Source organism: Megalopta genalis, chromosome 15 (assembly GCF_051020955.1).
Source record: "Megalopta genalis isolate 19385.01 chromosome 15, iyMegGena1_principal, whole genome shotgun sequence".
NCBI lineage: Eukaryota > Metazoa > Arthropoda > Insecta > Hymenoptera > Halictidae > Megalopta > Megalopta genalis.
This window is the reverse complement of record NC_135027.1, coordinates 5230128-5244223: the sequence shown is the minus strand read 5'-3', so window position 1 is coordinate 5244223 and position 14096 is coordinate 5230128. Positions and strand designations below refer to the sequence as shown.

The 14096-nt window shown below is 34.7% G+C and overlaps 1 protein-coding gene across 6 annotated transcripts in view; it reads left to right on the top strand.

Moving 5' to 3' along the window:
* The window catches only part of LOC117223829 (protein muscleblind-like), a 609735-nt gene that overhangs the window by 347871 nt on the left and 247768 nt on the right, over positions 1-14096 (top strand). For 2 of the 6 annotated variants that reach the window (XR_013034909.1, XM_076526712.1), the window contains one exon: positions 6799-11874. The exons of the other annotated variants lie outside the window; for them this stretch is intronic. Coding sequence is in view for 1 of the 2 variants with exons in the window: in XM_076526712.1 (XP_076382827.1) it covers positions 6799-6816 (18 nt within the window). In the remaining variant the exon portion in view is untranslated. Of the gene's footprint in view, positions 1-6798; positions 11875-14096 lie in introns of those variants that run through there. 6 annotated transcript variants of the gene reach the window in all.

Below are 14096 nucleotides of genomic sequence, written 5' to 3'. Positions count from 1 at the left end.
CCGACGCTTGCTATAGAGGGTTAAAGTTCTTCAATCTTCCGACTGTTTTGTGTTTCACCTGCTCAATCTCGTTAGAAACCCATAAACTCCGCAGTCTAGGTATAAGTTACAAGCGCGAGTGTAGTGGACAGGTCAATTCTGACGGCAATCCGAACAATTCGAGCAAACTGAACGAGAAATCACTGATGGTTTCGGAAATATTCGGGTTTCGAGTCAAATCAATCGGGCGAACTGAACCACAGCCAGTTTTGGGAGTGAGGCACGCCCGATTTATCCGTTCCGTTCAAAACTCTACTGTTCGTGTGAACCATCCTGGCCATTCCTGGCTCCTGCATCGGCGCGAAACATTTTCCAAGATCCTGAACGTTGCTTCGCGGGGATTCGACGTTTATTCTGTTCGAAGAAGCGAAATCTTACGTTTCGAAGAACAAATTTCGGATTTTATCCTTATCTTAAAACGCAATAACTTTTTGAAAACTGGACTAAGCGACTTGAATTTTGTTTAGATGATAGCGAAACTGGTCTATTGGACGATGAATATGCTTTTTCAAAATGTTGCTATTGCTTAGAATGACAAAAGGCTTAGAATGACTTTTTAACATTTTTATATATCTGAGCCCATAACGGAAATTTAAAAAATGCCTCTCGTAGGATCTCGGTAACTTATACGCATGCTGAAAATTTTATCGAAATCGGTTCACGTTGTTGTGAGTTACAATAAATTAACGATGTCAAAAATCACGATTTTAACGAAAAACTGGAAGGGAACTACAGCTTTTGAAATCTTTCAACGTAGGCGATATAGGTATCGATTTCGATCAAATTTTCAGCATGCGTATGAGATACTGAGATTTACGAAAGGCATTCTTTAAATTTTTGTTATAAGCTGAGACGAAGAAGTTAAAAAACGAGAGTTTTTTTACCTTTTTTATTATTCCAAGTAAATGCAAAATTTAAAAAAAAAAGCATTTTAGTCATCGTCACGTAAATTAGTGCCTTTCCCATCTAAAACAATTCAAGTCGTTCAGTTGAGTTTTAAAAATGTTATTGCATTTTGAAAGATGTACGAACGCTTTTGTGGGCCACTGTAGCTTGGTTTCGAAGCCAAGCGTACGCGAAAGACACTATGGATACAGCGGACGATAGATTGAGACAAGCTATGTCATGCGTTCACGTGGAAAGTAGCGAATATTCATGATAATTTGGCAGGAGTACAGATATGCTGTTACGAGAACCGTCAAAATTTGACGCTAGGAAGAAAATACTGTGTGCGCATCTAATAATAACGTTATATCAGGAAACAATAGAAGTTAGTGTAGGAAATAAACTGAACGGATTATAAACAGTTGAAATTTCTATTGTGACATCTGATCAATATAGCATTATGAATAAATTGAATGCGTGAACGCAAAGTGAAAATATTTGAAAGACTTTATACATAAAATATTTATATATGAAATATTTGAAGACTTTAAGGATATCGTTACAATATTTTCAATCAACACCTTGCACTATAATTTCTTTCACAACTGCGTTAATTAGCAGTTCTTCATTCTCAACAACTTCCTCCATAGACGAGAGATAAATTTTATTTGTTGTATGTCTTAGGTTACTTTCATTCCAAGATTTTGATAACAAAAAAAATCTTGATCCAATTTATTAGTATATAATGAACAACATTCATGTTTAATAGATTATGTATGAGATCTTCATCAGAAGACTGACTCGTACTTACAGCGCAAGGGATTAAAAACGGCAACCAAATTTTATTTTACTGTAGCTTGTTGTAATTGAAGGACAGCATTTTTATTTTGCACGAAGATCCGCAGCCAGCGATGATAAAATGGATCACCCTGTCCTGTAGCCATTACAAATTGTTGCAATGAAAATATTTAAAATGCGTTTTATAACGTGTATACCAAACCTCTCAGTCACCCTTTCTAACAGTATAAATAATTGTGCAACTATCGCGCTTGAAGAATAAATCAAATTTAATTATTCTCGATTCAACGAGACGGCTACCCTGTACCTTGCTATGTACATTGTTATGTACTTAAAATATTCTGACAGGCGAATTTCGCAATTTTTATTTACTAATAATATTCACTGATAAATTACAAGTACACTGATATGTACTTGTAACTTCGATTTTAATCTAGTTAAAGATAAAATCTAGAACAGTGACGAATTTGAGCTCACTTTCTCCAAAGAATCTCCAACAATATTATTATTATATTGTAGTATTATTATATTATAGTATTATTATATTATAGTACTATTATATTATAGTATTATTATATTATAGTATTATTATATTATAGTATTATTATATTATAGTATTATTATATTATAGTATTATTATATTATAGTACTTTTTCTGGTAAAAATGTGTAATGAACATTTTCATTTTCTACATTGGATACGAATCTTATACTATGCCTCAACGTTGTTGCTTGGCGACTAGTCTCGAGGGATACCGAGAATGAGGTGCGGACAAGGATCTGTTTTTCTTTCGGAGTCAGTGAAGCGTGAAAGCGATCGAGATCTGTTCGACGTTTATGTATACATATTGCAGACTGTTTTCGCAGCTATGCTTTCATTCGTCCGAATGGCAACCGGTGTTCTGATTTTTGAACGATAATACAGACACCGGATTCGTGAAATTGATATTCGTAACAGTTGTAAACTGGAATATGTTTTCCTAAAGATGTCTGCGGTAGTTAGTGATATCTAAAATCATAATAACGTTTCACTTTATTCATCGAAGTCCATTCTACTCTCATGTTGCAAGTCGGAAGTAACGAGTAGACTGCGGACATTTATGCAAAATAGTAATTGTCTGCATCAGTTGGCACCGATCAGAAGACGAATAGAAATTTGATTCTTTCTTAATGAGTAGAAAATAGTTCCTACGTATTCTTAACTCGATTACACTTTTTTCGCAGTTTTATTACTATTTCATTTTGATGAAAAATTCATAAAATTCGCAATCCAGTAATAAGACTTGAGTTCACAGTTATTATGACTTTAGGTATCTTCTTTAAAAAAAGAAACAGACTATAGATAATTACTTATATAAATTATGGATGTCATGGTATTCGTCAATTTAATTTGGTTTCTTTTTCATTTCAATAAAATCCGTTTGGTTCGATTGAAAGTGTGGCAATCCATTGTTGCATGAAATTATGTATACGACGCGAATCGATTTCATTGACATTGTGAACAGATTCAAATGTAGAAACAGATTATGTAGAAACTGTTTATCGGTAGTATGAAACTATCGCGATAATTATAGAATACGTGAAGACAAAACAATGATCCAAACTATGAGATTACATTCCTTTCCTGCATCGTACAGAAATTCAAATAAAAATCTAAATTATAATTGAATTTTAATATAAATATTTCGTGTTTAAAGAATCGAGATACTTATCGTTGATTTTATGGTATAGGTAAAGTAGTTTTACGGTTATTTTGTTTTTAATTTCAAATAGAGTTTAAGTATACAGAATAAATATTATTTCTCTATCAAAAATCACGCCACTTTTGCTTCATACGTACCGTGGCAGAAACAAAACATTTTTACGTACTACATTTTGTAGGAAAACATAGGACACAGAAGATCGAGTATCAATCCTATCCAAATAGATCGTTAGGAACGGAATTGCGGAATCTAGGGTGCGGCATTTTTTGAAAGGGAAAACTAATTTCGCCTGAGATAATAGTAGATACTCGATCTGCGGGTACAAATTAACTCCAACACCACGCTACTGCATCGAAAGATAAACGTTTCGACGCGCGACGGGGTGAAGCTTGTCAGTCGATAACAAATGTCAACCGTGGGAAAGAGCCTCGCTATTCCAGGTATTTATCGAACCGGTGCGGTCGCAGTTGTTTGTCATTTTTTCGGAGACCTTTTCCTCCACCTCGATCCATCTCGAAGATCAGATATTGATGAAACGATAACAACGAACTATTTCAGAAGAATTTTGTTCCCTAAAATTTGCATGAAATTATTATTAACCCCTTGCACTGCGATCTCCTTCCATTACGTTATTTACTGTCGCCGGTTGCCCAGTAAATAAGGATTGCGAAATTCGCCTGTCAGAATGTTTTAAGCGTCTTCATTTCGTTACGCTAACGTAGAAAATGGCGACACTGAGACATCAATAAAAATTACCATGTAATTTCAAATAATTTTCATGTTGCCATTTGTATTTGATAAACTGTTAAAAATTCATGAGCAAGTCTTTAGTTTTACGTGGAATAGAGAATAAAAATTGAGAAGAAGTAGAAATATTCAAGATCGGAAAAAATATCTAGAGTTAAAATGTGCAAAGGGTTAAATTTGTTTCTTTCTGAGTGACAACAATATGCTGCTTTGTTGCGGACTTCGTCGCGTTATTGGCAGTTATCGATAATCTATGAAAAAAAATCCTACGTTGCGAATACTATGCATACAATATGTCTCAAGTATTCCTCGTCATACGACGCAATTATGTTCTGGGAGTAAACGTAATAGGACTCGCTAATGCTTTGTTAAACAATTACAACTTATAACTAGCTCATATTTACCTCGCGTGTATTTAGTTTCTATGTAGACTGCAGATTTTATGCATGTCAGACAAAATTGAGTAAATGAAACGCAAAGCAGTGAACTATTAAAATATGTAGTAACTCGATTATATTATTTATAACTCATTAACCCGAGAAAGATAACCTACGTCGCAGAGGCGCCTGCGAAGACTGTTGATTTTTGTTAATTTTTCATAGAGGTCTAGTGATTTAAGTTTAAAATTACTTAAAATATAAAAAAATACAATATAAATGCATTTTATTTTTACAATAATGCCAAACCTTTAAAATGACTAGATTAACTTAAATAAATATCCATTGTTAGTATAAAATTGACGCCTTAGAAAAGCATGCGCCTCTGAAGCGTATGGTTATCTTTTACGTACGTTGTCATATGGTTATCTTTCTAGGGTTAACGTAATTCAAGACGGGAGTAAATGTCTATGTAGTTTATGTCCCTTGGAACGAATGCACAACGTTTTTATTTCGCATAAAGATCCGTGACCACGATGCAAGCCAAATACAGAATACGAACGTATTAGGTTTTCTTTCGATGTCGTGGAAGACTGAATTGTTATTTGTCTCGAATCCACTTATATAAGCTGTATCTTTGCATGCGAATCCATCGCAGATACTTTACCAGCCTTCGATGAAAATGTTCACTGTGCAAATATTAACATGCGACAAGAATAATTAGAAAAACTTCGTGGTTCATTCGCTTGTACGAAAAGGAATCAACAAAAATTTCTTAACGCGATTAATTCAATTTGTCGTAGATGCGAACTTTGCAGATTTCGCAAGAATGGGAAACATTTTGAAATGTTACGTAAACGAATCTGAATAGTTTTCTCCTTGCTGGAAGGAAGACCAGCTACTGCATTATTATCTCGCCTTTCTTCCACGATCATTGAAGAATGCGTTCATGAACGTACATATTTATACGGCGCTACTTTCTTGTTTCTGCCTGTAAAACGTGTTGGCAAAGTTTGGCGGGAAAACTGGGACACCGTGTATACAAGTCCGATCTGGATAGGGTTGGGTAACATCCTCAAATAACAATTACTTAACGATCGATGAGCATAAAAAAAGGAGTTACGCGCTTTTATTTATTTACCTTTTAATATTTTCTCATTCTATCGACAGTAAGTGGCCTACTTACGACGGTATTAATGCCAGCTGAACATCTCTTAAGACGATTATTAACGAGAAAGCGATATTCAGTAAAATCACGAAGTAAAACCGCAGCCAGAAAACAGGCTAATGCGATGACTCGACGAGAAAGTCGATACGATATGTCTTCCGTCAGTTTTCCGCGCCGTCGCGTCGGTCCGTTCCCAGGAAAATTTTATCGTAAAAACGGCAACGGGTTTCGTGCCGCGGTAAATTAATACACAGAAACCTTGCATCGATTTCCTAAGCGAGACCTTCGCTTTCTGAGAAATTATGCCGTTCTTCCATGGAAAATGTACGGCGTTCTTTAATTAAAAGACTAAACTTTGGGTCTTCGTAGCCGAAATCAAATTAAGAAAAACAATTTTCCATGAATGACGATGTTATTTCGAAATTAGTGCAGTAACTCAACCGAATCGATCGAAGATAAAATGAAAAAGTAGTTTTTGTTTTGAAATAGATAGTTTTCTTACACTCTAAATTAATCTTTTTGTGGATCATATTCGACCTTTTATTCATATTTATCTTTTTGCAAATGAAATTCACTTTTTTACAAATAAATTTAGCTTATTGGCCTATACATATATTGGCCTATTTAGCCTATTGGCAAATGAATTTAGTAAATTGGCCACCTTGTATTCAATTTTTAAGGGTGACATGAATTTATCATTACTTATAAAATAATACAAATCTCATTGCAAGCATAATCTTCAATAATTAAGCGTAAAATGACATTCAATTTCTGTAATTGAATATAAATTTTACTACAAGTCATTACAAATAAGTGATCGGTTGGAGTTTGATGGTTTGTAAATGTGTGAAGTTGAAGTAAAGGATTAATTTGGAGTGCAAAAGTCTGAATATGACGAACAGAAGAATTAATTTAGCGTGTACAAAGGTGAATATGATGTACAGAAGAATTAATTTCGAATGCAAAACTCGTATTAAAATAATAGTCGATTCAATAAACAAATTTGTCGTATAATCATATATTTGATTTGCTTTTATTCGTGTGTTTTTCTCTTTCTTATAGGACATATTTTTCTGTTACAGGTAAGCAGTTCATTGTGAATTTTGTCTGTGGAGAGTGGTCTTTTTCATGCAGGTAAATGATCTCTGTCTAAAGATATAAATAATCACGTATTATTAGAATCAATTATTATTAAATTATTATTACTAAAAATGATCGGAGCTGGGCAATATTTATAGAGAAAATATGTTAAATATTATTTTAAATCGTCATCGATTTTTCACAACTCGAATGCAACAGTATTTCAAACAGTACATAACATTTCAATAAATGAAATATTCTATTTTGATAATCCACAGCTAAAGCGGAAAATAAAATATTTCATTTTGATAATGTAAAACGTGAAACAAAATAGTTTTTATTTTGGCAATCTAAAGCTCTAAGGCATGAAAATACATGTTTTATTTTAACAACATGAAACATAAAATAGAATACTTTCTATAGTTCTTAACCTGAAAATAAATTGTGAAAATAATTAACGTAACATAAGGAATTATATTTGCAAATTATTGTCTTTTTAAATACAGCTATTCGCATACAACGAAGTGCATCTTTTACCAAAATAATTATATTTTACACTATGAATAAATAAATAAAATATTCCCAACTATGGCGCAAATATTTTCAGTGTTCTTCAAATAAAGTATTATTTAAAATATTACCTTAAAAATTGTTTATAAAACCAATAAAATATTTGATTCCCAGAAGTATAATACGTTCTTCCGAACAAATGAAATATTTGATTTTCAAGCATCCATGCACGATCTAAAATAAAATATCTATTTACCGTTTGCCATTTAAAATACTATTTCACCTAGCTCTGCACGCGGTGTATACCGGCCTACTAGCGTAGTATGCCAAGTTCTCCCCGAGGACTCACGAACCGAAACTCAACAAGTCTTTAATCTGAATATCGTCAACGGTACATCTTCTCTCGAAAGAGAATCGGCGGAAGAAAAGGAATTTTTTACAGTGTTCTATATTATGCATACATGTATCGGTTGTATCGTGGATCGGTTCGAAGAGGCTCGTAGCCGCTCGTGACCGACAGGAAAGTCGAGAGAGGCCACGTTCGACGAGTTGTTCGCGAGAGATCGGGAACAAGACAGGAGGCGAGAGAACTCTCGCCGAGAAGATCTACTATCGCTGTTGAATTATTGAATAGTGCACTCTGCCTTAGCTCGTTCGCATATTCCAACATCTATACCGACTCAATTCTGTTCGGTATTATTGTCTCGGAGTGGGACCGCCGTCTGCGTGCGACGTGTCCCCAGGAACCCGGTGTAAATTATTTCACGATTCTTTCTCGGAAGAAAATTCGCGCGCGTGGAATTTGCGTAATGAAATTCCACGGCCCTCCGGCGCGGGTTAATATTTTATCGACGTTACATCCGATCCCGTATCCCGCTTCGACTTTCTGAGATTCCATCGATCCTTGATAATACATCATCCCCGCGCGAGTGAGAAATATGAAGACCCGAAGAAGCATAAATAACGGCCGAAGAATCGAACAGTTTAGTTTCTGCTACAAACGAGATCAGTCCTGACCCTCCTGCAACTCTGTTTCTTACTTGCTTCTTTCGCAGGATACCCAAGCGTCCACACTGTCGCTCGTATATACGCGGTCTCATCGATCGATCCATATTTGTCTCTCTTATAAATCAACACTTTTTTATTAACACGTTCCCTGCCAGACCGTTTTTTGAAGACTTTCCGTTCAAGCCGCGTGGGGCGTATGCGCCCCACGCTTTACATTTGTATTATTTTGTTTCTGGCGTATGCTTTACAATAATTAAAATAGTGCAAAAATCATAATTATCAAGGAAAGGTTGTATAGTTTAACATGCATAACACAGCAAACCAATAAATTTATTTTTCTAGGAATTACTTTAACAAATACCTGGCTGATCATTATTATGCCAAGCGAGTTGCATCCTCGCATATAATTTTTTTTATCATGCCTATATTAGTTTAAAATATAACATTTTAGTTAAATTCAAGTTTGTATGCGATTACAAAGGGATGTTACGATGAACTTTGTTAAAACATGGCAAACATAAGTGTGGTTTATCCACACAACTATCGCAGAATGTTACAACTTTTACAGTACTATAGAACTATAAATCAATCCCAGCTTCAGTGAAGCAGTAAGTATTGTGTCAACGACACGCGAATAAATGACTGATCAGAATAAGAGAAATGCAGTTAAAACAAGTTACAGTAAAAAAAAATTGCCCATCACGCCGCGTGGGGCGTATACGCCCCACGATTAAATGAGGGCATCAGCAATAGTATTAAGATGTCCATAATTGACTGCATAATGAATTTTTAAAAAATTCTTCATTTTACAATGATAATACCAAATGGCTTGAACGGAAAGTTCAGCGTGGGGCGTATACGCCCCACGCGGCAGGGAACGTGTTAAGCATCGAATGCTACGTACAGTCGATGTATAAAGTATTGGTACACCTTTTAAAACGAAATAACTTTCTTAGAATTGGATCAAGCGATTTAAATTGTTGTTTAGTTTTAGATTAATTTAGACGGATTTTAGTATCTTTTTGTTAGATGTTACTAGGGATTAGTTTATTAGACAATGGCTAAAAATTTGTTCTCAAAAATTGCAATCGGTTGGCATGATAAAAAGATTCAAAGATGATGTTTCTTCAACTTTTTTATCGGAGCCTGTAACGATAACTTAAGAAATGCACTTTTTAGATTTCGGTGACTTATACAGCATGCTGAAAAGTCTATTGAAATCGGTTCACACATAGTCGAGGTTACGTAATTCTCTGTTTTTGGTCGAAATTTGTGAATAAACTGCTATTTTCACCAATTTTCTCTCAACCAGAGTCTAGACTTTTATGCGAAATAAAAATGATCTTCGTTAATTACAACAAACATGAGAGACGAACAGAAAGTTTTGTTTTCCTTTAATAATTTCAGTGATTCGGAAATAATACATGCATGCATTTCAATTATTCAAATATTTTCGTTGTATTAAATTTCACCTACAAAATGTTATCATAAATGCATAAAATCAGCGGTCTACTCATAACAACGTCAAGCGATACCAATGAAATATTCAGCATGTATACAAGTTACCACAAAATGCATCATATAAATATTCGTTGTAGGCCCGGAGAATAAAGTCGGATAAACATCGCGTTTTAATCTTTCTATCATCTCAACCAATTGCAACTTTTTCGTAGCCTAATTATAAAAAAGTTATTCCGTTTTGAAAGGTGTGCGAATACTTTTTCCGTCGACTATAAGTTGTAAGATGTATTATAGTATACATGTTAACATGCATGGTGCAATTCTATGATGTGAACTAGTGGAAGAACGCGTTAACTGATGGCGGAACATGTGTGCTTTCAAGCATGAAGGTTCACCACCCCTATGTTAAAGGTAACTGCTCTCTCCTAATGATTCATTTATTACATTTGGTTAGGTATGGTAGAGTGTTCTCACTTTGTAGACATATTGCTTGGCACATGCGACGCAATTATGCCGGCTGAGTGATATGATTTTCTGATTATTCTATCGTCTGTCGACACGCTCGTACCGTCTACGTAATACGGGTAATAATATTGCACAATACCGTAAGAGGGGAAAAGACTTTGTTATCTCCTCTGAGATGCGAAATATGCAATAATGTTAGGGCTACGTTGGAGCATCTGTTAGCGGTTAGAGGATCGTTATGGTCTAGAAAAAGAAAATTATACTTTAGAGGAGGTATTATGCGGATGAAAAAATAGTAAACAGGTTACGAAAAGTAGAGTGTAAAAGAAGAGGGGTAGAATGAGTTGTGTGTGAAGAAATGAAAGGATGAGCCTGGGTCAAGCGTAAATAATAACAAGAAGACGAAGGAATTGCACGAAGATTCGTAATTCATTTGTAGGAAATTATTTCCCATTTAATAAATAAATAAATAAATAAATGATAATAAGAAGAAGACGAAGGAATTGCACGAAGATTCGTAATTCATTTGTAGGAAATTATTTCCCACTTAATAAATAAATAAATAAATAAATAATAATAAGAAGAAGACGAAGGAATTGCACGAAGATTCGTAATTCATTTATAGGAAATTATTTCCCATTTAATAAATAAATAAATAAATAATAAGAAGAAGAAGACGAAGGAATTGCACGAAGATTCGTAATTCATTTGTAGGAAATTATTTCCCACTTAATAAATAAATAAATAAATAAATAATAATAAGAAGAAGACGAAGGAATTGCACGAAGATTCGTAATTCATTTATAGGAAATTATTTCCCATTTAATAAATAAATAAATAAATAAATAATAAAAAGAAGAAGACGAAGGAATTGCACGAAGATTCGTAATTCATTTGTAGGAAATTATTTCCCATTTAATAAATAAATAAATAATAAGAAGAAGACGAAGGAATTGCACGAAGATTCGTAATTCATTTATAGGAAATTATTTCCCATTTAATAAATAAATAAATAAATAAATAATAAGAAGAAGAAGACGAAGGAATTGCACGAAGATTCGTAATTCATTTATAGGAAATTATTTCCCACTTAATAAATAAATAAATAAATAAATAATAAGAAGAAGACGAAGGAATTGCACGAAGATTCGTAATTCATTTGTAGGAAATTATTTCTCATTTAATAAATAAATAAATAAATAATAAGAAGAAGAAGACGAAGGAATTGCACGAAGATTCGTAATCTATTTATAGGAAATTATTTTCCATTTAATAAATAAATAAATAAATAATAATAAGAAGAAGAAGACGAAGGAATTGCACGAAGATTCGTAATTCATTTGTAGGAAATTATTTCCCATTTAATAAATAAATAAATAAATAAATAATAATAAGAAGAAGACGAAGGAATTGCACGTAGATTCGTAATTCATTTATAGGAAATTATTTCCCATTTAATAAATAAATAAATAAATAATAATAAGAAGAAGACGAAGGAATTGCACGAAGATTCGTAATTCATTTATAGGAAATTATTTCCCACTTAATAAATAAATAAATAAATAATAATAAGAAGAAGACGAAGGAATTGCACGAAGATTCGTAATTCATTTATAGGAAATTATTTCCCATTTCCCTGATGGGTCAACTTTTTGATCATATTCTTTCGTACAGTCGAACAAGACTGTTGGTAGAAGTTGTAACATACGGTTGACGTAAAGCCCCAAGATTCAGCGGTGTCATTTCTTAATACCCGGCACCTACACTATTCAGTTAGGTAGGGAGAAGGAACCGAACAGAAAGGTAATTCAAGTTACACGCTCCGGTGTAATGGGTGGTTTGACCGGGTTGCCGGGTTTCTGGTAGCTAGCTACGGGAGTATGTTGGCTGTTAGAGGTTGCCGCGGCTAGAAAATGGCCGATGGCGAGACAGAGAGAGAGGATGAGAGTGAAAGAGAGTGGGTGAAAGAAAGGGCGCGAGAGAAAGAGCGAGAGAGGCGGCTGAAGAAGATTGAGATGGAGGATCGCGGGAAGAAAAGGAGGCGGAGAAGAAAGGGGATGAATGTATGGGCTTCGGTTTGGATGCCGCTGGGATTCCTCCGGGCCCGTAGAAACTTGCTGCTTGCTCATAAAATGCAAACGGGCAGCAAGTTTAAGTTTAGACAGCCCTCCAGCCCTCTCCACGCCGCGTTGGCCTCCTACCAGACCCCTGTCAGTCCTCTCAACCACCCTGCGGAGCGTGTCGGTGAGCGGTCCTAGTCACACGGTGTAACCAACCACGGTCGACAATAATGAAATCCATAAATCCGTAAGAGAGCCTCGAAGAACCAGAATTCTGCTGCGCTTGGTCGGGGTCTACGTGTTCATTCCTGCTTCTACGAGAATGTTCGGATGTTCCAGGGCCAGTCGGGTACATTTATTCGAGAATTATTTCTTCGACAGTGACGCGCACGACTAAATCCATTCGTGTTGTTTTCATTCAATTTATCTCTTACGAGGAATATCTTATTGATATCTATCGCGTGATCCTCGCACTGCGGCTTCTGTCCGTCCTGGGTCATTGTGACCCAAAGTATTTAAATCGTTCACTCAATTACTAAATTTTCGCCGAGTAAACAAGATAAATTGCTGTTAAATTGGGAACAACGCGGGGGCTAAAATGTCTGCGAGAAATATCTTTGAAAATATCTTTTGAAAAATTGCTGAATAAAACTCAGAATTTTGTTGTAAGCATCGTTAATAGCATAGTTGGGTTAATACAATCACAGTCTATAGCTTATTCTACGGATCTTAACGCAATATGTATAGTCTCCCTCGATTGCAACGAATTAAAGTTGAATCAAAGTTCGTTTCTTTTCTTAGTCCTTTGCAATTGAATGGCGACTTTGAGACATCAATTGAAAGCACACTGTATTTCAAAGAATTTTTACATTGCTACATATGTGTGTATTTGTGATAAATTGCTAAATATTTAAGTGCGATATGAGTTAGTGTTCAATTGTACATGCAACAAGGGTTGCGCCCGCATATATGAATAAAGTTATTATTTTATTATTAAAGAGATGTTCCAGGTCGAAAACAGTTCTTATATAGGTTAAAAATGATATAACCAATATTCTTAAAGTCTTTCAATGTTTTTACTGTTTCTGTGTTTCATTCACACAGATTTTACATAACCGCAACAAGAAATTCGCAGCCTATTTATTATACAAAATGTGATTATGAATGGAAAGAAGAAATAAAACAAAATAATTTTGGTTTAATGCCGTGTTTTTTTTAGAAAATCAAGCGTAAAAACTCGTCAGCGTCAGGAGCAGTAGTATTTCTCTATAGAGGAAGTAGAATTAGCTGGTTACGAACAGACGCGCCAGTTGAATTCTATTTAATAACAAACTCGATCGAATTTTCTCGATTTTTTCGAAAATAAGATATCTAACTAACAAGCCTTTTGTCGTCTTATTTTTGCAAGTAGATTCATCCTCGGCTCGACGCTCCACCCTCTCAGGTTCCGCCCCGTATATTTTGAATATTTCGATCCTCGCTGCGTCTATATCATAGAGCCTCTCTTTATTGTTTATTACTATCTTAATTCTAATTATTACTATCTTTACTCCAGGTTTGCAGGCTACGATATTACATTCTCTAGATATTCCTTATTTGCTCTCATTAACGTTGTATGTGCGCGATGTTTCCAAATGGAATTCAGTTTAATGAAGTCGCTGGTTGCCTTTACGTACACTTTAATAATATTACAGCTATGGTCTTAGCGATGCGTTATCTGCGTTCTTAGAGTTCTACGAGTTCTAACAGTTCTGGTGGTTCTAATGATTCTGTTGGTTCTAGCGATTCTGTGTAAC